This window comes from Hypanus sabinus, chromosome 17 (genome assembly GCF_030144855.1).
Source record: "Hypanus sabinus isolate sHypSab1 chromosome 17, sHypSab1.hap1, whole genome shotgun sequence".
Lineage (NCBI taxonomy): Eukaryota > Metazoa > Chordata > Chondrichthyes > Myliobatiformes > Dasyatidae > Hypanus > Hypanus sabinus.
In genome coordinates this window covers 3,644,598-3,671,182 of record NC_082722.1, presented here as the reverse complement: position 1 = coordinate 3,671,182, position 26,585 = coordinate 3,644,598, and the positions used below count along the sequence as shown (strand labels likewise).

At 50.1% G+C, this 26,585-nt stretch overlaps 1 protein-coding gene across 4 annotated transcripts in view; it reads left to right on the top strand.

Moving 5' to 3' along the window:
- Nucleotides 1-26,585, top strand: part of hydin (HYDIN axonemal central pair apparatus protein) — a 1,146,554-nt gene that overhangs the window by 824,242 nt on the left and 295,727 nt on the right. For all 4 annotated transcript variants that reach the window (XM_059992477.1, XM_059992476.1, XM_059992474.1 and 1 more), the window contains 2 exons: nt 767-939; nt 4,898-5,096. In XM_059992477.1, coding sequence (XP_059848460.1) covers nt 767-939; nt 4,898-5,096 — 372 coding nt within the window. The remainder of the gene's footprint in view (nt 1-766; nt 940-4,897; nt 5,097-26,585) is intronic.

The following is a 26,585-nucleotide window of genomic DNA, read 5'->3' as shown; positions in this document are numbered from 1 at the left end:
GGTTACTTTTTATTATTTAGAAAGTATAAAGTTTGATTGGATGATATTAGAGTGTTTGTAATTTCCATCAGTGCAACCTGAACTTGATGTATGTGTGCCATTTACATTTTGATTGAACTGGCTGAAGTACTGAAGAATGTTAATGACAATGTGAGTTGACTTTAAATGGAACTGAGTGTTTAGTGCAAACTTTAATTGGATGGTACAGAGTGTAACCTAAACTCTAGATGATATTAGTAGAACTACTGTAAATTTGGCTGATCAGCATCAAAGAACATTGAGTCTAGACTCTAGGCTGTGATCCTGAGATTATATTTAGCAGTTGATTTTGATTGGTACATTTTGGAGTTTATAAATTACCTTATCAGTGCTATACCTCAAGGACATTTTTACATGTGGCATTATCAATACCAAATTGGCCATGGTCTTCATGTGGTGAAGGTGTTCTGGTTGGGTTCCTGCCGTGGTGATCCCTTGTAAACTTCCTGTTCATTCTTCTTCATTCTGACAAGCCTCATTCAGGAATGCACTTTTCATGTCTTTATGATGAAGAATAGTCAGTGGCCAGGGTGAGAGATTCCATTATCATGGTACACAGTGATGGCACAAGGACGTTAGATGAGATATTGGATGAAAAGGAATAAATGAACATGGAATGAATGAGGACATTGAAAGGAGCAATGTAAATGTCTTCAGTGAAAAATAGATCCAGTGGCCTGATGTGTTTAGTTATAACAACAGTTGACATCACAAATATATCTTCCAGGACATCACGATCTGGGCCTATCCAACCAGCCCTGGGAAATTTGATGACAGTCTTGTCTGTTGTATACGAGAAAATCCCGAACCGGTCCTCTTTAAGGTTTCCTGTTATGGAGTCCGTGCGGAGCTGGAGGTTGACCGCAAACAGCTGCACTTTGACAAAATTATTCTTCACAGGTCAGTTTTCTTCAAAGTTATCCAATGGATATAGCAGCAACATGTTACAAATAGATGTATCAAGGTATTCTGTATTCAAGAGTGCTAAAAGCTGTGTCAGAGACACCGTTATTACCAATCAATATGGCTGAAAGGCTATTCAATTTAACACATCAATTACTGCATGGTCACTTTCCCAGTGGGAGTACTGTGACTGTATAACGAAGCAAGGAGTAGAAGATACCCATCTGCCTGGGCACAAAAAGCATCTTTGCCACACCTTGGTGCAGCCTACATGCTCCCTGTTGTAGCTCAGTCCCGATCATTCACCCACCATTTTCTTTGCTGCTTCTTAAGTACTTACCTTGTTCTTTTGTATTGAGCAGTGACTTGTTTAAGCCACTTTTGTGAAATTTAGGTGGTTTTTCACACTAAGTAACAATACATTACTGTAGCTTAATAGAAAAGCTAAAGTAGTATCAGCAGGCATTCAAAATGAGATAAGATTATTGCACCAACACCCACATCTAACCTTGAGTTGTGTACGTGGATTTTGTATTTTCTCCTCTGTAATCATACAGTTTTATATGGATCTTCCAATCTCCTCCCTGTAATTGCCCCTGGAGTGGTTAAGGGGAGGAGATATTGGGAAGAATTAATTACAGAACATTAGTGAGGGATTGCTTAGACTGAGTTGAAATAGCTCCTCCTGTGATAAAAGGGAAGATGAAATGTGCTGTGTGGAAATAGAGCCTCTGAAATATTGACAGAAGCAACTGGACTTAGTCATGCTTTTACTTCTGATTTGGAGCCAGATTTATCTCATCAGTCTCGATGATATCAGGAGAGGTACCCAGCCTCTGCTGTTAGAGTTCCATGGCAGAAGGTAATGAATCATCTTCTGCAGGGAATTTCTATAGTACCTAACCTTCATACAGAAGTCGGACAGTAGATGTGTAGCTCAGAACTCATGCCAGAGGCAGAATGGAGGTTCCAGAATCTCATGGGGAAGTATCAGCAGATCGCCAGAACTGAGAGTTTGAAGTATGATACGAGTTAGGCATTAAAACCTACTCATAACAACAGAGGGTGTTATTTTAAATTGGATCATTTATCTAGTTACTAGTGTACACATAATCATGCACATTACAACGTTATATGGTGGCACAGTGCCAGTTGTTAGACTGGGATTCAGTCTCTGCTGCTGTCTGCAGAGCAGCTTGTATCTTCTCCCCATGACTGTTGGTTTCCAACAAATGTTCTGGTTTCCTCCACGTTTCAGAGATATACAAGTAAGGGTTAGTAAGTTGAGGGCACGCTTTGATTGTGCTAGAAGCAAAGCAACACTTGCCTCCAGCACACCTCGGACTGTGTTGGTCCTTGTATGTTTCAATGTACATTCAAAGTTCAAAGTAAATTCATTATCAAAGTACATGTATGTCACCATATACTATCCTGAGATACATTTTCACAGATACAACAAACACAACAGAATCAATGAAACCCTAGAGGATGGACAAATAACCAATGTGCAAAAGACTGTGAAAAACAGAAAGCAAAAATTATTATTATTATTATTATTATTATTATTATTATTATTGTTATTATTATTATTAATAATAATAATAATAATAATAAAAAATAAGCAATAAATATTGAGAACATGAGATGAAGAGTCTTTGAAAGTGAGTCCATAGGTACAGGGAACAGTTGAATGATGGGGCAAATGAACTTCAGTGGTTATCCCAACTGGTTCAAGAACCTGAAGGATGAGGGATAAATAATGGCTCCTGAACCTGGTGGTGTGGGTCCTGAGGCTCCTATACCTTTGTCCTGATGGAAGCAGTGAGAAGAGAGCATGACCCGGGCAATGGGGGTTCTAGATAATGGATTCTGCTTTCCTGCGACAGACCTCTATCTAGATGTGTTCTTCAACGGCGGGGAGGACTGGGCTGAATCCATTACTTTTTGTAGATATTCACATTCAAGGGCATTGGTATTCACATGCTCGGTCATGGTGCAACCAGTCAATGTACTCTCCCCAGCATAACTGAAGTTTCAGATGATATGTTGAATCTTCATTTGTACATGTGATGAATAAAGCTAATCTCTTTAATCTATTTAACACAGACCATTTAAATGTCCATGAAGTTCTAAATCATTTAATAACTGCCATCATTGGATTTGTAATTGTTATGAAGTAGAGAATGCCTATCATTGGGCTTTAGTTGTTTGCAGTCCCAAAGATGGGCAGTTATGTTGTTGTTTAGAATTGGACCATCTTTGAACATGGAATTAAACAAAAAATACTAATGGATTATTAAGAACAAATGCTGAAAGGTGAAAATAGAAACAAGAAGTGTTGGAAATAGCAGCTCAGGTGACAGGACCAAATAGTTGGTTGTGGACTTCAGAAAGAGTAAGTCAGGGGAACACACAGCAGTTCACATCGAGTGGTGAGCAGCTTCGTGTTCTGTGTGTCAGCATCTTGGAAGACCTGTCCTGGGTCCAGCACATTGATGCACTGGGAAAGAAGGTGTGCCAGTCAAGAACAATTTGAGGAGATTTGGTATACATCACCAAAGAATTTTTGCAAATTCCTGAAGATGTGTGGTGTGGAGCATTTGGACAGGTTGATTCCCAGACCAGTATGGAAGCTCCAATGCTCAGAATTGCAAGAGACTGGGATGTATGTAGGCTCAGCCAGGTCCATCATGTCCACACCCTCTCCACCATCAAGGAAATCTTCAAGGGGCGGTACATCAAAAGGCTGCCTCTATCACTAATAAGCCACCACCATTTGGGACATGAACCTTTATCATTACTACCATCAGGGAGGAGTGAAAACTTACACTCAACAATTTAACAACAGTTTCTTACCTCACCATCAGATTTCTGAACGGTCCATTACTCCTTTCTTCTGTATTATTTACTTATTTTGTAAGCTAGAGTCATTATTTTGTCGGTGCCTTGTATTGCTACCACAAATCAACATATTTCACATCATGTAAGACAGTGATAATAAACCTGATTCTGTAGAGAGAGAAACAGAATTTACACTTAAAGCCAATTGCCTTTAATACGGCTCATCTATTTTAAGTTAGTTCCTCCCATCTGACTAACATGAACTGCATTTAGACTATAAGACCAGAAGGTATAGGAGCAGAAGTAGGCCTATTTGTCCCATGGAGTCTGCTCTGCATTTGAAGTTAGTTAACAACAGAGGATGCATGTAACTGATCTATTGGTGACCCCAGGATATTAAAGATGTAAAAGATAGCCTAATAAATGAACTAATTTCCCCTGAACAAAACCACTTGCTATTAACTAACATCTTCAAAATAACCAACCCGTGGCCACCTACACACACACATTCTTTATTTTTGGATACACACTGCACTCGCCCTATGCTTATTATTATCAACATACAGCAGCTGAAATTTCTCCCAGATTTATGTCCTGGCTGCTCTTCCTGCTTGGAAGTGAATGTGGGTTCAAGTCACACCAGGCAGACCATCACATGATCTAGATGGAGAATTGCTGAACGAGCCGACCTTCAGGTGAAACGCTAAGCCTCTTCAGCTTTTCTGGTCAACCTCAAGGATCCCAGGCATTATTTTCAGGACAGGCACATAGACAGGGCTTTGTCCCACCATTCCATGCTGAGCATTATGCTCGGTATTTATTGGTAGGTGGCATGTGTCACTGTAGACATCAACAGTATTTTGGCAAGAGCAATCTCCATTTAAGACACCTTCGACTTTCTGCAGTGCAGTTTACTTTGTGGCTGTGGCTTGCTTTAGTTTGTGGAGCCTTTGCGGGTTCCCGTTCTAACATCTGTCCAAAAACACAGTTATTGTAGTTTGCGGAATACATGCCACCCTGTTTCCCTGTTGAGACACTCTTCCACATGTATCTCACAATGTCCATACACGTGCAAGCTCACACGTGAATGCAAGTTTTGATATTATCCTTTCAGGAAAGACACGAAGAGCCTCGTCATGCGGAACATTTGCCTTTTGCCAGTGGCCTGGAGAATCACTGGGCTGGAGAATTTGGGTGATGACTTTTCTCTATCTCACGACCAGGGAGTCATCGAACCCAAAGCTGAATTTTGTGTGCATATGCATTTCAGAGCCACAAGACAGATGAATCTACGGAAATACATTCGACTGGAGGTAAGAGCAAGGAGGAGATCTCCCAGGTGAAAATAATGTCCCATGGAAGAGGTCACAACCAAAACAGAAGCTCCTGTTTGAACTCATAGTGAGAATGCATGTGCATTGCGGCAGTGAAGCCTCTATGACACCATAGGAGGCTGATAACAAACACAAAATGAGACTCAGGAAACGAAAAAAGAATTTGTTTCCTCATCTCATGTTTGATATGGAATAACTGTGCACACTGCTGCTGGCTCATGGCTGGGAGCTAGATTTCAGACATGCTATCAGATGGGGAGGGAAAGAACTGTAGGTTTCTTTGTGGAATTTCTTGTTCAATAAAATTATGAAATTAATTGAAAATGCAATTGCAGACAGTGCTCAGGTTATGACGGGGTTTCATTCCCAGGATCTGTTTGTAAGTAGGAAATGAACATCAGTATGTGGGAGAGGATCACAGAACAGCTGTGATAGGAGTGTGAGCAGGGGCTAAGGGTAGCTGCTAGCCACCTATAAGGACTCAGTGACTATTTCTGCAGAGTGTTCCCGGCTCTGCCCCTGATTGTTGTTGGTTCGGGGCAGGTGAGAGCTGAACTGGGGTGCTGGGTGTGTGGAAGAGAAGTCACCTAGCAGAAGATGCCTTCAACCTTGCAGCAGCTGGCAACTCGGTGTCCACCCACGCCACTGGTCTTCCAAACACTTGCTGATGCCACTGTTCTTCCAAACACTTGCCCACGCCACTGGTCTTCCAAACACTTGCCCACGCCACTGTTCTTCCAAACACTTGCTGATGCCACTGGTCTTAGAAAACTCTTGCTGATGCCACTGTTCTTCCAAACACTTGCCCACGCCACTGGTCTTCCAAACACTTGCCCACGCCACTGTTCTTCCAAACACTTGCCCACGCCACTGGTCTTCCAAACACTTGCCCACGCCACTGGTCTTCCAAACACTTGCCCACGCCACTGTTCTTCCAAACACTTGCCCACGCCACTGTTCTTCCAAACACTTGCCCACGCCACTGTTCTTCCAAACACTTGCCCACGCCACTGGTCTTCCAAACACTTGCTGATGCCACTGGTCTTCCAAACACTTGCCCACGCCACTGGTATTCCAGACACTTGCCCACGCCACTGGTCTTCCAAACACTTGCCCACGCCACTGGTCTTCCAAACACTTGCCCACGCCACTGGTCTTCCAAACACTTGCTGATGCCACTGGTCTTCCAAACACTTGCTGATGCCACTGGTCTTCCAAACACTTGCCCACGCCACTGGTCTTCCAAACACTTGCTGATGCCACTGGTCTTCCAAACACTTGCTGATGCCACTGGTCTTCCAAACACTTACTGATGCCACTGTTCTTCCAAACACTTGCCCACGCCACTGGTCTTCCAAACACTTGCTGATGCCACTGGTCTGCCAAGCACTTGCTGATGCCACTGGTCTTCCAAACACTTGCCCACGCCACTGGCCTTCCAAACACTTGCCCACGCCACTGGTCTTCCAAACACTTGCCCACGCCACTGGTCTTCCAAACACTTGCTGATGCCACTGGTCTTCCAAACACTTGCTGATGCCACTGGTCTTCCAAACACTTGCTGATGCCACTGGTCTTCCAAACACTTGCTGATGCCACTGGTCTTCCAAACACTTGCTGATGCCACTGGTCGTCCAAACACTTGCTGATGCCACTGGTCTTCCAAACACTTGCTGATGCCACTGGTCTTCCAAACACTTGCTGATGCCACTGTTCTTCCAAACACTTGCCCACGCCACTGGTCTTCCAAACACTTGCTGAGGCCACTGGTCTTCCAAACACTTGCCCACGCCACTGGTCACCCAAACACTTGCCCACGCCACTGGTCTTCCAAACACTTGCCCACGCCACTGGTCTTCCAAACACTTGCCCACGCCACTGTTCTTCCAAACACTTGCCCACGCCACTGGTCTTCCAAACACTTGCTGATGCCACTGGTCTTCCAAACACTTGCTGATGCCACTGTTCTTCCAAACACTTGCCCACGCCACTGGTCTTCCAAACACTTGCTGATGCCACTGGTCTTCCAAACACTTGCCCACGCCACTGGTCGCCCAAACACTTGCTGTTGCCACTGGTCGTCCAAACACTTGCTGATGCCACTGGTCTTCCAAACACTTGCTGATGCCACTGTTCTTCCAAACACTTGCTGATGCCACTGGTCTTCCAAACACTTGCTGATGCCACTGTTCTTCCAAACACTTGCCCACGCCACTGGTCTTCCAAACACTAGCTGAGGCCACTGGTCCTCCAAACACTTGCCCACGCCACTGGTCGCCCAAACACTTGCCCACGCCACTGGTCTTCCAAACACTTGCTGATGCCACTGGTCTTCCAAACACTTGCTGATGCCACTGGTCTTCCAAACACTTGCTGATGCCACTGTTCTTCCAAACACTTGCCCACGCCACTGGTCTTCCAAACACTTGCTGAGGCCACTGGTCTTTCAAACACTTGCCCACGCCACTGGTCGCCCAAACACTTCCCACGCCACTGGTCTTCCAAACACTTGCCCATGCCACTGGTCTTCCAAACACTTGCTGATGCCACTGGTCTGCCAAACACTTGCTGATGCCACTGTTCTTCCAAACACTTGCCCACGCCACTGGTCTTCAAAACACTTGCCCACGCCACTGGTCGCCCAAACACTTGCCCACGCCACTGGTCTTCCAAACACTTGCTGATGCCACTGGTCGTCCAAACACTTGCTGATGCCACTGGTCTTCCAAACACTTGCTGATGCCACTGGTCGTCCAAACACTTGCTGATGCCACTGGTCTTCCAAACACTTGCTGATGCCACTGGTCTTCCAAACACTTGCTGATGCCGCTGGTCTTCCAAACACTTGCTGATGCCACTGGTCTTCCAAACACTTGCTGATGCCACTGGTCTTCCAAACACTTGCTGATGCCACTGTTCTTCCAAACACTTGCCCACGCCACTGGACTTCCAAACACTTGCTGATGCCACTGGTCTGCCAAACACTTGCTGATGCCACTGGTCTTCCAAACACTTGCTGATGCCACTGTTCTTCCAAACACTTGCCCACGCCACTGGTCTTCCAAACACTTGCTGATGCCACTGGTTTTCCAAGCACTTGCCCACGCCACTGGTCGCCCAAACACTTGCTGATGCCGCTGGTCTTCCAAACACTTGCTGATGCCACTGGTCTTCCAAATACTTGCTGATGCCACTGGTCTTCCAAACACTTGCTGATGCCACTGTTCTTCCAAACACTTGCTGATGCCACTGGTCTTCCAAACACTTGCTGATGCCACTGGTCTTCCAAACACTTGCTGATGCCACTGGTCTTCCAAACACTTGCTGATGCCGCTGGTCTTCCAAACACTTGCTGATGCCACTGGTCTTAGAAACACTTGCTGATGCCACTGGTCTTCCAAACACTTGCTGATGCCGCTGGTCTTCCAAACACTTGCTGATGCCACTGGTCTGCCAAACACTTGCTGATGCTGCTGGTCTTCCAAACACTTGCTGATGCTGCTGGTCTGCCAAACACTTGCTGATGCTGCTGGTCTTCCAAACACTTGCCCACGCCACTGGTCTTCCAAACACTTGCCCACGCCACTGGTCTTCCAAACACTTGCTGATGCCACTGGTCTTCCAAACACTTGCCCACGCCACTGGTCTTCCAAACACTTGCTGATGCCACTGGTCTTCCAAACACTTGCTGATGCCACTGTTCTTCCAAACACTTGCCCACGCCACTGGTCTTCCAAACACTAGCTGAGGCCACTGGTCTTCCAAACACTTGCCCATACCACTGGTCGCCAAAACACTTGCCCACGCCACTGGTCTTCCAAACACTTGCTGATGCCACTGGTCGTCCAAACACTTGCTGATGCCACTGGTCTTCCAAACACTTGCTGATGCCACTGGTCGTCCAAACACTTGCTGATGCCACTGGTCTTCCAAACACTTGCCCACGCCACTGGTCTTCCAAACACTTGCCCACGCCACTGGTCTTCCAAACACTTGCTGATGCCACTGGTCTTCCAAACACTTGCTGATGCCGCTGGTCTTCCAAACACTTGCCCACGCCACTGGTCTTCGAAACACTTGCTGATGCCACTGGTCTTCGAAACACTTGCTGATGCCACTGGTCTTCCAAACACTTGCTGATGCCACTGGTCGTCCAAACACTTGCTGATGCCACTGGTCTTCCAAACACTTGCTGATGCCGCTGGTCTTCCAAACACTTGCTGATGCCACTGTTCTTCCAAACACTTGCCCACGCCACTGGTCTTCCAAACACTTGCTGATGCTGCTGGTCTGCCAAACACTTGCCCACGCCACTGGACTTCCAAACACTTGCTGATGCCACTGGTCTTCCAAACACTTGCCCACGCCACTGGTCTTCCAAACACTTGCTGATGCCACTGGTCTTCCAAACACTTGCTGATGCCACTGTTCTTCCAAACACTTGCCCACGCCACTGGTCTTCCAAACACTAGCTGAGGCCACTGGTCTTCCAAACACTTGCCCATACCACTGGTCGCCAAAACACTTGCCCACGCCACTGGTCTTCCAAACACTTGCTGATGCCACTGGTCGTCCAAACACTTGCTGATGCCACTGGTCTTCCAAACACTTGCTGATGCCACTGGTCGTCCAAACACTTGCCGATGCCACTGGTCTTCCAAACACTTGCCCACGCCACTGGCCTTCCAAACACTTGCTGATGCCACTGGTCTTCCAAACACTTGCCGATGCCGCTGGTCTTAGAAACACTTGCCCACGCCACTGGTCTTCCAAACACTTGCCCACGCCACTGGTCTTCCAAACACTTGCTGATGCCACTGGTCTTCCAAACACTTGCTGATGCCACTGGTCGTCCAAACACTTGCTGATGCCGCTGGTCTTCCAAACACTTGCCCACGCCACTGGTCTTCCAAACACTTGCTGATGCCACTGGTCTTCCAAACACTTGCTGATGCCACTGGTCGTCCAAACACTTGCCGATGCCACTGGTCTTCCAAACACTTGCCGATGCCGCTGGTCTTCCAAACACTTGCCGATGCCGCTGGTCTTCCAAACACTTGCCCACGCGACTGGTCTTCCAAACACTTGCTGATGCCACTGGTCTTCCAAACACTTGCCGATGCCGCTGGTCTTCCAAACACTTGCCCACGCGACTGGTCTTCCAAACACTTGCTGATGCCACTGGTCTTCCAAACACTTGCTGATGCCACTGGTCTTCCAAACACTTGCTGATGCCACTGGTCTTCCAAACACTTGCCCATACCACTGGTCTTCCAAACACTTGCTGATGCCACTGGTCGTCCAAACACTTGCTGATGCCACTGGTCTTCCAAACACTTGCTGATGCCACTGGTCGTCCAAACACTTGCTGATGCCACTGGTCTTCCAAACACTTGCCCACGCCACTGGTCTTCCAATCACTTGCTGATGCCACTGGTCTTCCAAACACTTGCCGATGCCGCTGGTCTTCCAAACACTTGCCCACGCCACTGGTCTTCCAAACACTTGCCCACGCCACTTGTCTTCCAAACACTTGCTGATGCCACTGGTCTTCCAAACACTTGCTGATGCCACTGGTCTTCCAAACACTTGCTGATGCCACTGGTCTTCCAAACACTTGCTGATGCCACTGGTCTTCCAAACACTTGCCCATACCACTGGTCTTCCAAACACTTGCTGATGCCACTGGTCTTCCAAACACTTGCTGATGCCACTGGTCTTCCAAACACTTGCCGATGCCGCTGGTCTTCCAAACACTTGCCCATGCCGCTGGTCTTCCAAACACTTGCCCACGCCACTGGTCTTCCAAACACTTGCTGATGCCACTGGTCTTCCAAACACTTGCTGATGCCACTGGTCTTCCAAACACTTGCTGATGCCACTGGTCTTCCAAACACTTGCTGATGCCACTGGTCTTCCAAACAATTGCTGATGCCACTGGTCTTCCAAACACTTGCTGATGCCACTGGTCTTCCAAACACTTGCTGATGCCACTGGTCTTCCAAACACTTGCTGATGCCACTGGTCTTCCAAACACTTGCTGATGCCACTGGTCTTCCAAACACTTGCTGATGCCACTGGTCTTCCAAACACTTGCCCACGCCACTGGTCTTCCAAACACTTGCCCACGCCACTGGTCTTCCAAACACTTGCCCACGCCACTGGTCGCCCAAACACTTGCCCACGCCACTGGTCTTCCAAACACTTGCCCACGCCACTGGTCTTCCAAACACTTGCTGATGCCACTGGTCTGCCAAACACTTGCTGATGCCACTGTTCTTCCAAACACATGCCCACGCCACTGGTCTTCCAAAAACTTGCTGATGCCACTTGTCTGCAAAACACTTGCTGATGCCACTGGTCTTCCAAACACTTGCTGATGCCACTGGTCTGCCAAACACTTGCTGATGCCACTGTTCTTCCAAACACTTGCCCACGCCACTGGTCTTCCAAACACTTGCTGATGCCACTGGTCTTCCAAACACTTGCTGATGCCACTGTTCTTCCAAACACTTGCCCACGCCACTGGTCTTCCAAACACTAGCTGAGGCCACTGGTCTTCCAAACACTTGCCCATACCACTGGTCGCCAAAACACTTGCCCACGCCACTGGTCTTCCAAACACTTGCTGATGCCACTGGTCGTCCAAACACTTGCTGATGCCACTGGTCTTCCAAACACTTGCTGATGCCACTGGTCGTCCAAACACTTGCTGATGCCACTGGTCTTCCAAACACTTGCTGATGCCACTGTTCTTCCAAACACTTGCTGATGCCACTGGTCTTCCAAACACTTGCTGATGCCACTGGTCGCCCAAACACTTGCTGATGCCACTGGTCGTCCAAACACTTGCTGATGCCACTGGTCTTCCAAACACTTGCTGATGCCACTGGTCTGCCAAACACTTGCTGATGCCACTGGTCTTCCAAACACTTGCTGATGCCACTGGTCTTCCAAACACTTGCTGATGCCACTGGTCTTCCAAACACTTGCTGATGCCACTGTTCTTCCAAACACTTGCCCACGCCACTGGTCTTCCAAACACTTGCTGAGGCCACTGGTCTTCCAAACACTTGCCCACGCCACTGGTCGCCCAAAAACTTGCCCACGCCACTGGTCGTCCAAACACTTGCCCACGCCACTGGTCTTCCAAACACTTGCTGATGCCACTGGTCTGCCAAACACTTGCTGATGCCACTGTTCTTCCAAACACTTGCCCACGCCACTGGTCTTCCAAACACTTGCTGATGCCACTTGTCTGCCAAACACTTGCTGATGCCACTGGTCTTCCAAACACTTGCTGATGCCACTGGTCTGCCAAACACTTGCTGATGCCACTGTTCTTCCAAACACTTGCCCACGCCACTGGTCTTCCAAACACTTGCTGATGCCACTTGTCTGCCAAACACTTGCTGATGCCACTGGTCTTCCAAACACTAGCTGAGGCCACTGGTCTTCCAAACACTTGCCCATACCACTGGTCGCCAAAACACTTGCCCACGCCACTGGTCTTCCAAACACTTGCTGATGCCACTGGTCGTCCAAACACTTGCTGATGCCACTGGTCTTCCAAACACTTGCTGATGCCACTGGTAGTCCAAACACTTGCTGATGCCCCTGGTCTTCCAAACACTTGCTGATGCCACTGGTCTTCCAAACACTTGCTGATGCCGCTGGTCTTCCAAACACTTGCCCACGCCACTGGTCTTCGAAACACTTGCCCACGCCACTGGTCTTCCAAACACTTGCTGATGCCACTGGTCTTCCAAACACTTGCTGATGCCACTGGTCTTCCAAACACTTGCTGATGCCACTGGTCTTCCAAACACTTGCTGATGCCACTGGTCTTCCAAACACTTGCTGATGCCACTGTTCTTCCAAACACTTGCCCACGCCACTGGTCTTCCAAACACTTGCCCACGCCACTGGTCTTCCAAACACTTGCTGAGGCCACTGGTCTTCCAAACACTTGCCCACGCCACTGGTCGCCCAAACACTTGCCCACGCCACTGGTCTTCCAAACACTTGCCCACGCCACTGGTCTTCCAAACACTTGCTGATGCCACTGGTCTGCCAAACACTTGCTGATGCCACTGTTCTTCCAAACACTTGCCCACGCCACTGGTCTTCCAAACACTTGCTGATGCCACTTGTCTGCCAAACACTTGCTGATGCCACTGGTCTTCCAAACACTTGCTGATGCCACTGGTCTTCCAAACACTTGCCCACGCCACTGGTCTTCCAAACACTTGCTGATGCCACTGGTCGTCCAAACACTTGCTGATGCCACTGGTCTTCCAAACACTTGCTGATGCCACTGGTCTTCCAAACACTTGCTGATGCCGCTGGTCTTCAAAACACTTGCCCACGCCACTGGTCTTCCAAAGAATTGCCCACGCCACTGGTCTTCCAAACACTTGCTGATGCCACTGGTCTTCCAAACACTTGCTGATGCCACTGGTCTTCCAACCACTTGCTGATGCCACTGGTCTTCCAAACACTTGCTGATGCCACTGGTCTTCCAAACACTTGCTGATGCCACTGGTCTTCCAAACACTTGCTGATGCCACTGTTCTTCCAAACACTTGCCCACGCCACTGGTCTTCCTAACACTTGCTGAGGCCACTGGTCTTCCAAACACTTGCCCACGCCACTGGTCGCCCAAACACTTGCCCACGCCACTGGTCTTCCAAACACTTGCCCACGCCACTGGTCTTCCAAACACTTGCTGATGCCACTGGTCTGCCAAACACTTGCTGATGCCACTGTTCTTCCAAACACTTGCCCACGCCACTGGTCTTCCAAACACTTGCTGATGCCACTTGTCTGCCAAACACTTGCTGATGCCACTGGTCTTCCAAACACTTGCTGATGCCACTGGTCTTTCAAACACTTGCCCACGCCACTGGTCTTCCAAACACTTGCCCACGCCACTGGTCTTCCAAACACTTGCCCACGCCACTCGTCATCCAAACACATGCTGATGCCACTGGTCTTCCAAACACTTGCTGATGCCACTGGTCTTCCAAACACTTGCTGATGCCACTGGTCTTCCAAACACTTGCCCATGCCACTGGTCGCCCAAACACTTGCTGATGCCACTGGTCGTCCAAACACTTGCTGATGCCACTGGTCTTCCAAACACTTGCTGATGCCACTGGTCTTCCAAACACTTGCTGATGCCACTGTTCTTCCAAACACTTGCCCACGCCACTGGTCTTCCAAACACTAGCTGAGGCCACTGGTCTTCCAAACACTTGCCCACGCCACTGGTCACCCAAACACTTGCCCACGCCACTGGTCTTCCAAACACTTGCTGATGCCACTGGTCGTCCAAACACTTGATGATGCCACTGGTCTTCCAAACACTTGCTGATGCCGCTGGTCTTCCAAACACTTGCAGATGCCACTGGTCTTCCAAACACTTGCTGATGCCACTGGTCTTCCAAACACTTGCTGATGCCACTGTTCTTCCAAACACTTGCCCACGCCACTGGTCTTCCAAACACTTGCTGATGCCACTGGTTTTCCAAGCACTTGCCCACGCCACTGGTCGCCCAAACACTTGCTGATGCCACTGGTCGTCCAAACACTTCCTGATGCCACTGGTCTTCCAAACACTTGCTGATGCCACTGTTCTTCCAAACACTTGCTGATGCCACTGGTCTTCCAAACACTTGCTGATGCCACTGGTCTTCCAAACACTTGCTGATGCCACTGGTCTTCCAAACACTTGCTGATGCCACTGTTCTTCCAAACACTTGCCCACGCCACTGGTCTTCCAAACACTTGCTGATGCCACTGGTTTTCCAAGCACTTGCCCACGCCACTGGTCGCCCAAACACTTGCTGATGCCACTGGTCGTCGAAACACTTGCTGATGCCGCTGTTCTTCCAAACACTTGCTGATGCCACTGGTCTTCCAAACACTTGCTGATGCCGCTGGTCTTCGAAACACTTGCTGATGCCACTGGTCTTCCAAACACTTGCCCACGCCACTGGTCTTCCAAACACTTGCTGATGCCACTGGTCTTCCAAACACTTGCTGATGCCGCTGGTCTTCCAAACACTTGCTGATGCCACTGGTCTTCCAAACACTTGCTGATGCCCTGGTCTTCCAAACACTTGCTGATGCCGCTGGTCTTCGAAACACTTGCTGATGCCACTGGTCTTCCAAACACTTGCCCACGCCACTGGTCTTCCAAACACTTGCTGATGCCACTGGTCTTCCAAACACTTGCTGATGCCGCTGGTCTTCCAAACACTTCCTGATGCCACTGGTCTTCCAAACACTTGCTGATGCCGCTTGTCTGCCAAACACTTGCTGATGCCACTGGTCTTCCAAACACTTGCTGATGCCACTGGTCTTCCAAACACTTGCCCACGCCACTGGTCTTCCAAACACTTGCCCACGCCACTGGTCGCCCAAACACTTGCTGATGCCACTGGTCTTCCAAACACTTGCCCATGCCACTGGTCTTCCAAACACTTGCTGATGCCACTGGTCGTCCAAACACTTGCTGATGCCACTGGTCTTCCAAACACTTGCTGATGCCAATGGTCGTCCAAACACTTGCTGATGCCACTGGTCTTCCTAACACTTGCTGATGCCACTGGTCTTCCAAACACTTGCTGATGCCGCTGGTCTTCCAAACACTTGCCCACGCCACTGGTCTTCCAAACACTTGCCCACGCCACTGGTCTTCCAAACACTTGCTGATGCCACTGGTCTTCCAAACACTTGCTGATGCCACTGGTCTTCCAAACACTTGCTGATGCCACTGGTCTGCCAAACACTTGCTGATGCCACTGTTCTTCCAAACACATGCCCACGCCAATGGTCTTCCAAAAACTTGCTGATGCCACTTGTCTGCAAAACACTTGCTGATGCCACTGGTCTTCCAAACACTTGCTGATGCCACTGGTCTGCCAAACACTTGCTGATGCCACTGTTCTTCCAAACACTTGCCCACGCCACTGGTCTTCCAAACACTTGCTGATGCCACTGGTCTTCCAAACACTTGCTGATGCCACTGTTCTTCCAAACACTTGCCCACGCCACTGGTCTTCCAAACACTAGCTGAGGCCACTGGTCTTCCAAACACTTGCCCATACCACTGGTCGCCAAAACACTTGCCCACGCCACTGGTCTTCCAAACACTTGCTGATGCCACTGGTCGTCCAAACACTTGCTGATGCCACTGGTCTTCCAAACACTTGCTGATGCCACTGGTCGTCCAAACACTTGCTGATGCCACTGGTCTTCCAAATACTTGCTGATGCCACTGTTCTTCCAAACACTTGCTGATGCCACTGGTCTTCCAAACACTTGCTGATGCCACTGGTCGCCCAAACACTTGCCCACGCCACTGGTCTTCCAAACACTTGCTGATGCCACTGGTCTTCCAAACACTTGCTGATGCCACTGGTCTGCCAAACACTTGCTGATGCCACTGGTCTTCCAAACACTTGCTGATGCCACTGGTCTTCCAAACACTTGCTGATGCCACTGGTCTTCCAAACACTTGCTGATGCCACTGTTCTTCCAAACACTTGCCCACGCCACTGGTCTTCCAAACACTTGCTGAGGCCACTGGTCTTCCAAACACTTGCCCACGCCACTGGTCGCCCAAAAACTTGCCCACGCCACTGGTCGTCCAAACACTTGCCCACGCCACTGGTCTTCCAAACACTTGCTGATGCCACTGGTCTGCCAAACACTTGCTGATGCCACTGTTCTTCCAAACACTTGCCCACGCCACTGGTCTTCCAAACACTTGCTGATGCCACTTGTCTGCCAAACACTTGCTGATGCCACTGGTCTTCCAAACACTTGCTGATGCCACTGGTCTGCCAAACACTTGCTGATGCCACTGTTCTTCCAAACACTTGCCCACGCCACTGGTCTTCCAAACACTTGCTGATGCCACTTGTCTGCCAAACACTTGCTGATGCCACTGGTCTTCCAAACACTAGCTGAGGCCACTGGTCTTCCAAACACTTGCCCATACCACTGGTCGCCAAAACACTTGCCCACGCCACTGGTCTTCCAAACACTTGCTGATGCCACTGGTCGTCCAAACACTTGCTGATGCCACTGGTCTTCCAAACACTTGCTGATGCCACTGGTAGTCCAAACACTTGCTGATGCCACTGGTCTTCCAAACACTTGCTGATGCCACTGGTCTTCCAAACACTTGCTGATGCCGCTGGTCTTCCAAACACTTGCCCACGCCACTGGTCTTCGAAACACTTGCCCACGCCACTGGTCTTCCAAACACTTGCTGATGCCACTGGTCTTCCAAACACTTGCTGATGCCACTGGTCTTCCAAACACTTGCTGATGCCACTGGTCTTCCAAACACTTGCTGATGCCACTGGTCTTCCAAACACTTGCTGATGCCACTGTTCTTCCAAACACTTGCCCACGCCACTGGTCTTCCAAACACTTGCCCACGCCACTGGTCTTCCAAACACTTGCTGAGGCCACTGGTCTTCCAAACACTTGCCCACGCCACTGGTCGCCCAAACACTTGCCCACGCCACTGGTCTTCCAAACACTTGCCCACGCCACTGGTCTTCCAAACACTTGCTGATGCCACTGGTCTGCCAAACACTTGCTGATGCCACTGTTCTTCCAAACACTTGCCCACGCCACTGGTCTTCCAAACACTTGCTGATGCCACTTGTCTGCCAAACACTTGCTGATGCCACTGGTCTTCCAAACACTTGCTGATGCCACTGGTCTTCCAAACACTTGCCCACGCCACTGGTCTTCCAAACACTTGCTGATGCCACTGGTCGTCCAAACACTTGCTGATGCCACTGGTCTTCCAAACACTTGCTGATGCCACTGGTCTTCCAAACACTTGCTGATGCCGCTGGTCTTCAAAACACTTGCCCACGCCACTGGTCTTCCAAAGAATTGCCCACGCCACTGGTCTTCCAAACACTTGCTGATGCCACTGGTCTTCCAAACACTTGCTGATGCCACTGGTCTTCCAAACACTTGCTGATGCCGCTGGTCTTCCAAACACTTGCAGATGCCACTGGTCTTCCAAACACTTGCTGATGCCACTGGTCTTCCAAACACTTGCTGATGCCACTGTTCTTCCAAACACTTGCCCACGCCACTGGTCTTCCAAACACTTGCTGATGCCACTGGTTTTCCAAGCACTTGCCCACGCCACTGGTCGCCCAAACACTTGCTGATGCCACTGGTCGTCCAAACACTTCCTGATGCCACTGGTCTTCCAAACACTTGCTGATGCCACTGTTCTTCCAAACACTTGCTGATGCCACTGGTCTTCCAAACACTTGCTGATGCCACTGGTCTTCCAAACACTGGCTGATGCCACTGGTCTTCCAAACACTTGCTGATGCCACTGTTCTTCCAAACACTTGCCCACGCCACTGGTCTTCCAAACACTTGCTGATGCCACTGGTTTTCCAAGCACTTGCCCACGCCACTGGTCGCCCAAACACTTGCTGATGCCACTGGTCGTCCAAACACTTGCTGATGCCGCTGTTCTTCCAAACACTTGCTGATGCCACTGGTCTTCCAAACACTTGCTGATGCCGCTGGTCTTCGAAACACTTGCTGATGCCACTGGTCTTCCAAACACTTGCCCACGCCACTGGTCTTCCAAACACTTGCTGATGCCACTGGTCTTCCAAACACTTGCTGATGCCGCTGGTCTTCCAAACACTTGCTGATGCCACTGGTCTTCCAAACACTTGCTGATGCCACTGGTCTTCCAAACACTTGCTGATGCCGCTGGTCTTCGAAACACTTGCTGATGCCACTGGTCTTCCAAACACTTGCCCACGCCACTGGTCTTCCAAACACTTGCTGATGCCACTGGTCTTCCAAACACTTGCTGATGCCGCTGGTCTTCCAAACACTTGCTGATGCCACTGGTCTTCCAAACACTTGCTGATGCCGCTTGTCTGCCAAACACTTGCTGATGCCACTGGTCTTCCAAACACTTGCTGATGCCACTGGTCTTCCAAACACTTGCCCACGCCACTGGTCTTCCAAACACTTGCCCACGCCACTGGTCGCCCAAACACTTGCTGATGCCACTGGTCTTCCAAACACTTGCCCATGCCACTGGTCTTCCAAACACGTGCTGATGCCACTGGTCGTCCAAACACTTGCTGATGCCACTGGTCTTCCAAACACTTGCTGATGCCAATGGTCGTCCAAACACTTGCTGATGCCACTGGTCTTCCTAACACTTGCTGATGCCACTGGTCTTCCAAACACTTGCTGATGCCGCTGGTCTTCCAAACACTTGCCCACGCCACTGGTCTTCCAAACACTTGCCCACGCCACTGGTCTTCCAAACACTTGCTGATGCCACTGGTCTTCCAAACACTTGCTGATGCCACTGGTCTTCCAAACACTTGCTGATGCCACTGGTCTTCCAAACACTTGCTGATGCCACTGGTCTTCCAAACACTTGCTGATGCCACTGGTCTTCCAAACACTTGCTGATGCCACTGTTCTTCCAAACACTTGCCCACGCCACTGGTCTTCCAAACACTTGCTGATGCCACTGGTTTTCCAAGCACTTGCCCACGCCACTGATCGCCCAAACACTTGCTGATGCCACTGGTCGTCCAAACACTTGCTGATGCCGCTGTTCTTCCAAACACTTGCTGATGCCACTGGTCTTCCAAACACTTGCTGATGCCGCTGGTCTTCGAAACACTTGCTGATGCCACTGGTCTTCCAAACACTTGCCCACGCCACTGGTCTTCCAAACACTTGCTGATGCCACTGGTCTTCCAAACACTTGCTGATGCTGCTGGTCTGCCAAACACTTGCTGATGCCACTGGTCTTCCAAACACTTGCTGAGGCCACTGGTCTTCCAAACACTTGCCCACGCCACTGGTCGCCCAAACACTTGCCCACGCCACTGGTCTTCCAAACACTTGCCCACGCCACTGGTCTTCCAAACACTTGCTGATGCCACTGGTCTGCCAAACACTTGCTGATGCCACTTGTCTGCCAAACACTTGCTGATGCCACTGGTCTTCCAAACACTTGCTGATGCCACTGGTCTTCCAAACACTTGCTGATGCCACTGGTCTTTCAAACACTTGCCCACGCCACTGGTCTTCCAAACACTTGCCCACGCCACTGGTCTTCCAAACACTTGCCCACGCCACTGGTCATCCAAACACATGCTGATGCCACTGGTCTTCCAAACACTTGCTGATGCCACTGGTCTTCCAAACACTTGCTGATGCCACTGTTCTTCCAAACACTTACCCACGCCACTGGTCTTCCAAACACTTGCTGATGCCACTGGTCTTCCAAACACTTGCCCATGCCACTGGTCGCCCAAACACTTGCTGATGCCACTGGTCGTCCAAACACTTGCTGATGCCACTGGTCTTCCAAACACTTGCTGATGCCACTGGTCTTCCAAACACTTGCTGATGCCACTGTTCTTCCAAACACTTGCCCACGCCACTGGTCTTCCAAACACTAGCTGAGGCCACTGGTCTTCCAAACACTTGCCCACGCCACTGGTCGCCCAAACACTTGCTGATGCCACTGGTCTTCCAAACACTTGCTGATGCCACTGGTCGTCCAAACACTTGCTGATGCCACTGGTCTTCCAAACGCTTGCTGATGCCACTGTTCTTCCAAACACTTGCTAATGCCACTGGTCTTCCAAACACTTGCTGATGCCACTGGTCATCCAAACACTTGCTGATGCCACTTGTCTGCCAAACACTTGCTGATGCCACTTGTCTGCCAAACACTTGCTGATGCCACTGGTCTTCCAAACACTTGCTGATGCCACTGGTCTTCCAAACACTTGCTGATGCCACTGGTCTTTCAAACACTTGCCCACGCCACTGGTCTTCCAAACACTTGCCCACGCCACTGGTCTTCCAAACACTTGCCCACGCCACTGGTCATCCAAACACATGCTGATGCCACTGGTCTTCCAAACACTTGCCCACGCCACTGGTTTTCCAAACACTTGCTGATGCCACTGGTCTTCCAAACACTTGCTGATGCCACTGTTCTTCCAAACACTTGCCCACGCCACTGGTCTTCCAAACACTTGCTGATGCCACTGGTCTTCCAAACACTTGCCCATGCCACTGGTCGCCCAAACACTTGCTGATGCCACTGGTCGTCCAAACACTTGCTGATGCCACTGGTCTTCCAAACACTTGCTGATGCCACTGGTCTTCCAAACACTTGCTGATGCCACTGTTCTTCCAAACACTTGCCCACGCCACTGGTCTTCCAAACACTAGCTGAGGCCACTGGTCTTCCAAACACTTGCCCACGCCACTGGTCGCCCAAACACTTGCCCACGCCACTGGTCTTCCAAACACTTGCTGATGCCACTGGTCGTCCAAACACTTGCTGATGCCACTGGTCTTCCAAACACTTGCTGATGCCACTGTTCTTCCAAACACTTGCTGATGCCACTGGTCTTCCAAACACTTGCTGATGCCACTGGTCATCCAAACACTTGCTGATGCCACTGGTCATCCAAACACTTGCTGATGCCACTGGTCTTCCAAACTCTTGCTGATGCCACTGGTCTTCCAAACACTTGCTGATGCCACTGATTTTCCAAGCACTTGCCCACGCCACTGGTCGCCCAAACACTTGCTGATGCCACTGGTCGTCCAAACACTTGCTGATGCCACTGGTCGTCCAAACACTTGCTGATGCCACTGTTCTTCCAAACACTTGCTGATGCCACTGGTCTTCCAAACACTTGCTGATGCCGCTGGTCTTCGAAACACTTGCTGATGCCACTGGTCTTCCAAACACTTGCCCACGCCACTGGTCTTCCAAACACTTGCTGATGCCACTGGTCTTCCAAACACTTGCCCACGCCACTGATCTTCCAAACACTTGCTGATGCCACTGGTCGTCCAAACACTTGCTGATGCCACTGGTCTTCCAAACACTTGCTGATGCCACTGGTCTTCCAAACACTTGCTGATGCCACTGTTCTTCCAAACACTTGCCCACGCCACTGGTCTTCCAAACACTTGCTGATGCCACTGGTTTTCCAAGCACTTGCCCACGCCACTGGTCGCCCAAACACTTGCTGATGCCACTGGTCGTCCAAACACTTGCTGATGCCGCTGTTCTTCCAAACACTTGCTGATGCCACTGGTCTTCCAAACACTTGCTGATGCCGCTGGTCTTCGAAACACTTGCTGATGCCACTGGTCTTCCAAACACTTGCCCACGCCACTGGTCTTCCAAACACTTGCTGATGCCACTGGTCTTCCAAACACTTGCTGATGCCGCTGGTCTTCCAAACACTTGCTGATGCCACTGGTCTTCCAAACACTTGCTGATGCCACTGGTCTTCCAAACACTTGCTGATGCCGCTGGTCTTCGAAACACTTGCTGATGCCACTGGTCTTCCAAACACTTGCCCACGCCACTGGTCTTCCAAACACTTGCTGATGCCACTGGTCTTCCAAACACTTGCTGATGCCGCTGGTCTTCCAAACACTTGCTGATGCCACTGGTCTTCCAAACACTTGCTGATGCCGCTTGTCTGCCAAACACTTGCTGATGCCACTGGTCTTCCAAACACTTGCTGATGCCACTGGTCTTCCAAACACTTGCCCACGCCACTGGTCTTCCAAACACTTGCTGATGCCACTGGTCTTCCAAACACTTGCCCACGCCACTGGTCGCCCAAACACTTGCTGATGCCACTGGTCTTCCAAACACTTGCCCATGCCACTGGTCTTCCAAACACTTGCTGATGCCACTGGTCGTCCAAACACTTGCTGATGCCACTGGTCTTCCAAACACTTGCTGATGCCAATGGTCGTCCAAACACTTGCTGATGCCACTGGTCTTCCAAACACTTGCTGATGCCACTGGTCTTCCAAACACTTGCTGATGCCGCTGGTCTTCCAAACACTTGCCCACGCCACTGGTCTTCCAAACACTTGCCCACGCCACTGGTCTTCCAAACACTTGCTGATGCCACTGGTCTTCCAAACACTTGCTGATGCCACTGGTCTTCCAAACACTTGCTGATGCCACTGGTCTTCCAAACACTTGCTGATGCCACTGGTCTTCCAAACACTTGCTGATGCCACTGGTCTTCCAAACACTTGCTGATGCCACTGTTCTTCCAAACACTTGCCCACGCCACTGGTCTTCCAAACACTTGCTGATGCCACTGGTTTTCCAAGCACTTGCCCACGCCACTGGTCGCCCAAACACTTGCTGATGCCACTGGTCTTCCAAACACTTGCTGATGCCGCTGTTCTTACAAACACTTGCTGATGCCACTGGTCTTCCAAACACTTGCTGATGCCGCTGGTCTTCGAAACACTTGCTGATGCCACTGGTCTTCCAAACACTTGCCCACGCCACTGGTCTTCCAAACACTTGCTGATGCCACTGGTCTTCCAAACACTTGCTGATGCTGCTGGTCTGCCAAACACTTGCTGATGCCACTGGTCTTCCAAACACTTGCCCACGCCACTGGTCGCCCAAACACTTGCCCGCGCCACTGGTCGCCCAAACACTTGCCCACGCCACTGGTCTTCCAAACACTTGCCCACGCCACTGGTCTTCCAAACACTTGCTGATGCCACTGGTCTGCCAAACACTTGCTGATGCCACTTGTCTGCCAAACACTTGCTGATGCCACTGGTCTTCCAAACACTTGCTGATGCCACTGGTCTTCCAAACACTTGCTGATGCCACTGGTCTTTCAAACACTTGCCCACGCCACTGGTCTTCCAAACACTTGCCCACGCCACTGGTCTTCCAAACACTTGCCCACGCCACTGGTCATCCAAACACATGCTGATGCGACTGTTCTTCCAAACACTTGCTGATGCCACTGGTCTTCCAAACACTTGCTGATGCCACTGTTCTTCCAAACTCTTGCCCACGCCACTGGTCTTCCAAACACTTGCTGATGCCACTGGTCTTCCAAACACTTGCCCATGCCACTGGTCGCCCAAACACTTGCTGATGCCACTGGTCGTCCAAACACTTGCTGATGCCACTGGTCTTCCAAACACTTGCTGATGCCACTGGTCTTCCAAACACTTGCTGATGCCACTGTTCTTCCAAATACTTGCCCACGCCACTGGTCTTCCAAACACTAGCTGAGGCCACTGGTCTTCCAAACACTTGCCCACGCCACTGGTCGCCCAAACACTTGCTGATGCCACTGGTCTTCCAAACACTTGCTGATGCCACTGGTCGTCCAAACACTTGCTGATGCCACTGGTCTTCCAAACGCTTGCTGATGCCACTGTTCTTCCAAACTCTTGCTAATGCCACTGGTCTTCCAAACACTTGCTGATGCCACTGGTCATCCAAACACTTGCTGATGCCACTTGTCTGCCAAACACTTGCTGATGCCACTTGTCTGCCAAACACTTGCTGATGCCACTGGTCTTCCAAACACTTGCTGATGCCACTGGTCTTCCAAACACTTGCTGATGCCACTGGTCTTTCAAACACTTGCCCACGCCACTGGTCTTCCAAACACTTGCCCACGCCACTGGTCTTCCAAACACTTGTCCACGCCACTGGTCATCCAAACACATGCTGATGCCACTGGTCTTCCAAACACTTGCCCACGCCACTGGTCTTCCAAACACTTGCTGATGCCACTGGTCTTCCAAACACTTGCTGATGCCACTGTTCTTCCAAACACTTGCCCACGCCACTGGTCTTCCAAACACTTGCTGATGCCACTGGTCTTCCAAACACTTGCCCATGCCACTGGTCGCCCAAACACTTGCTGATGCCACTGGTCGTCCAAACACTTGCTGATGCCACTGGTCTTCCAAACACTTGCTGATGCCACTGGTCTTCCAAACACTTGCTGATGCCACTGTTCTTCCAAACACTTGCCCACGCCACTGGTCTTCCAAACACTAGCTGAGGCCACTGGTCTTCCAAACACTTGCCCACGCCACTGGTCGCCCAAACACTTGCCCACGCCACTGGTCTTCCAAACACTTGCTGATGCCACTGGTCGTCCAAACACTTGCTGATGCCACTGGTCTTCCAAACACTTGCTGATGCCACTGTTCTTCCAAACACTTGCTGATGCCACTGGTCTTCCAAACACTTGCTGATGCCACTGGTCATCCAAACACTTGCTGATGCCACTGGTCATCCAAACACTTGCTGATGCCACTGGTCTTCCAAACACTTGCTGATGCCACTGGTCTTCCAAACACTTGCTGATGCCACTGATTTTCCAAGCACTTGCCCACGCCACTGGTCGCCCAAACACTTGCTGATGCCACTGGTCGTCCAAACACTTGCTGATGCCACTGGTCGTCCAAACACTTGCTGATGCCACTGGTCTTCCAAACACTTGCTGATGCCACTGGTCTTTCAAACACTTGCCCACGCCACTGGTCTTCCAAACACTTGCCCACGCCACTGGTCTTCCAAACACTTGCCCACGCCACTGGTCATCCAAACACATGCTGATGCGACTGTTCTTCCAAACACTTGCTGATGCCACTGGTCTTCCAAACACTTGCTGATGCCACTGTTCTTCCAAACTCTTGCCCACGCCACTGGTCTTCCAAACACTTGCTGATGCCACTGGTCTTCCAAACACTTGCCCATGCCACTGGTCGCCCAAACACTTGCTGATGCCACTGGTCGTCCAAACACTTGCTGATGCCACTGGTCTTCCAAACACTTGCTGATGCCACTGGTCTTCCAAACACTTGCTGATGCCACTGTTCTTCCAAATACTTGCCCACGCCACTGGTCTTCCAAACACTAGCTGAGGCCACTGGTCTTCCAAACACTTGCCCACGCCACTGGTCGCCCAAACACTTGCTGATGCCACTGGTCTTCCAAACACTTGCTGATGCCACTGGTCGTCCAAACACTTGCTGATGCCACTGGTCTTCCAAACGCTTGCTGATGCCACTGTTCTTCCAAACACTTGCTAATGCCACTGGTCTTCCAAACACTTGCTGATGCCACTGGTCATCCAAACACTTGCTGATGCCACTTGTCTGCCAAACACTTGCTGATGCCACTTGTCTGCCAAACACTTGCTGATGCCACTGGTCTTCCAAACACTTGCTGATGCCACTGGTCTTCCAAACACTTGCTGATGCCACTGGTCTTTCAAACACTTGCCCACGCCACTGGTCTTCCAAACACTTGCCCACGCCACTGGTCTTCCAAACACTTGTCCACGCCACTGGTCATCCAAACACATGCTGATGCCACTGGTCTTCCAAACACTTGCCCACGCCACTGGTCTTCCAAACACTTGCTGATGCCACTGGTCTTCCAAACACTTGCTGATGCCACTGTTCTTCCAAACACTTGCCCACGCCACTGGTCTTCCAAACACTTGCTGATGCCACTGGTCTTCCAAACACTTGCCCATGCCACTGGTCGCCCAAACACTTGCTGATGCCACTGGTCGTCCAAACACTTGC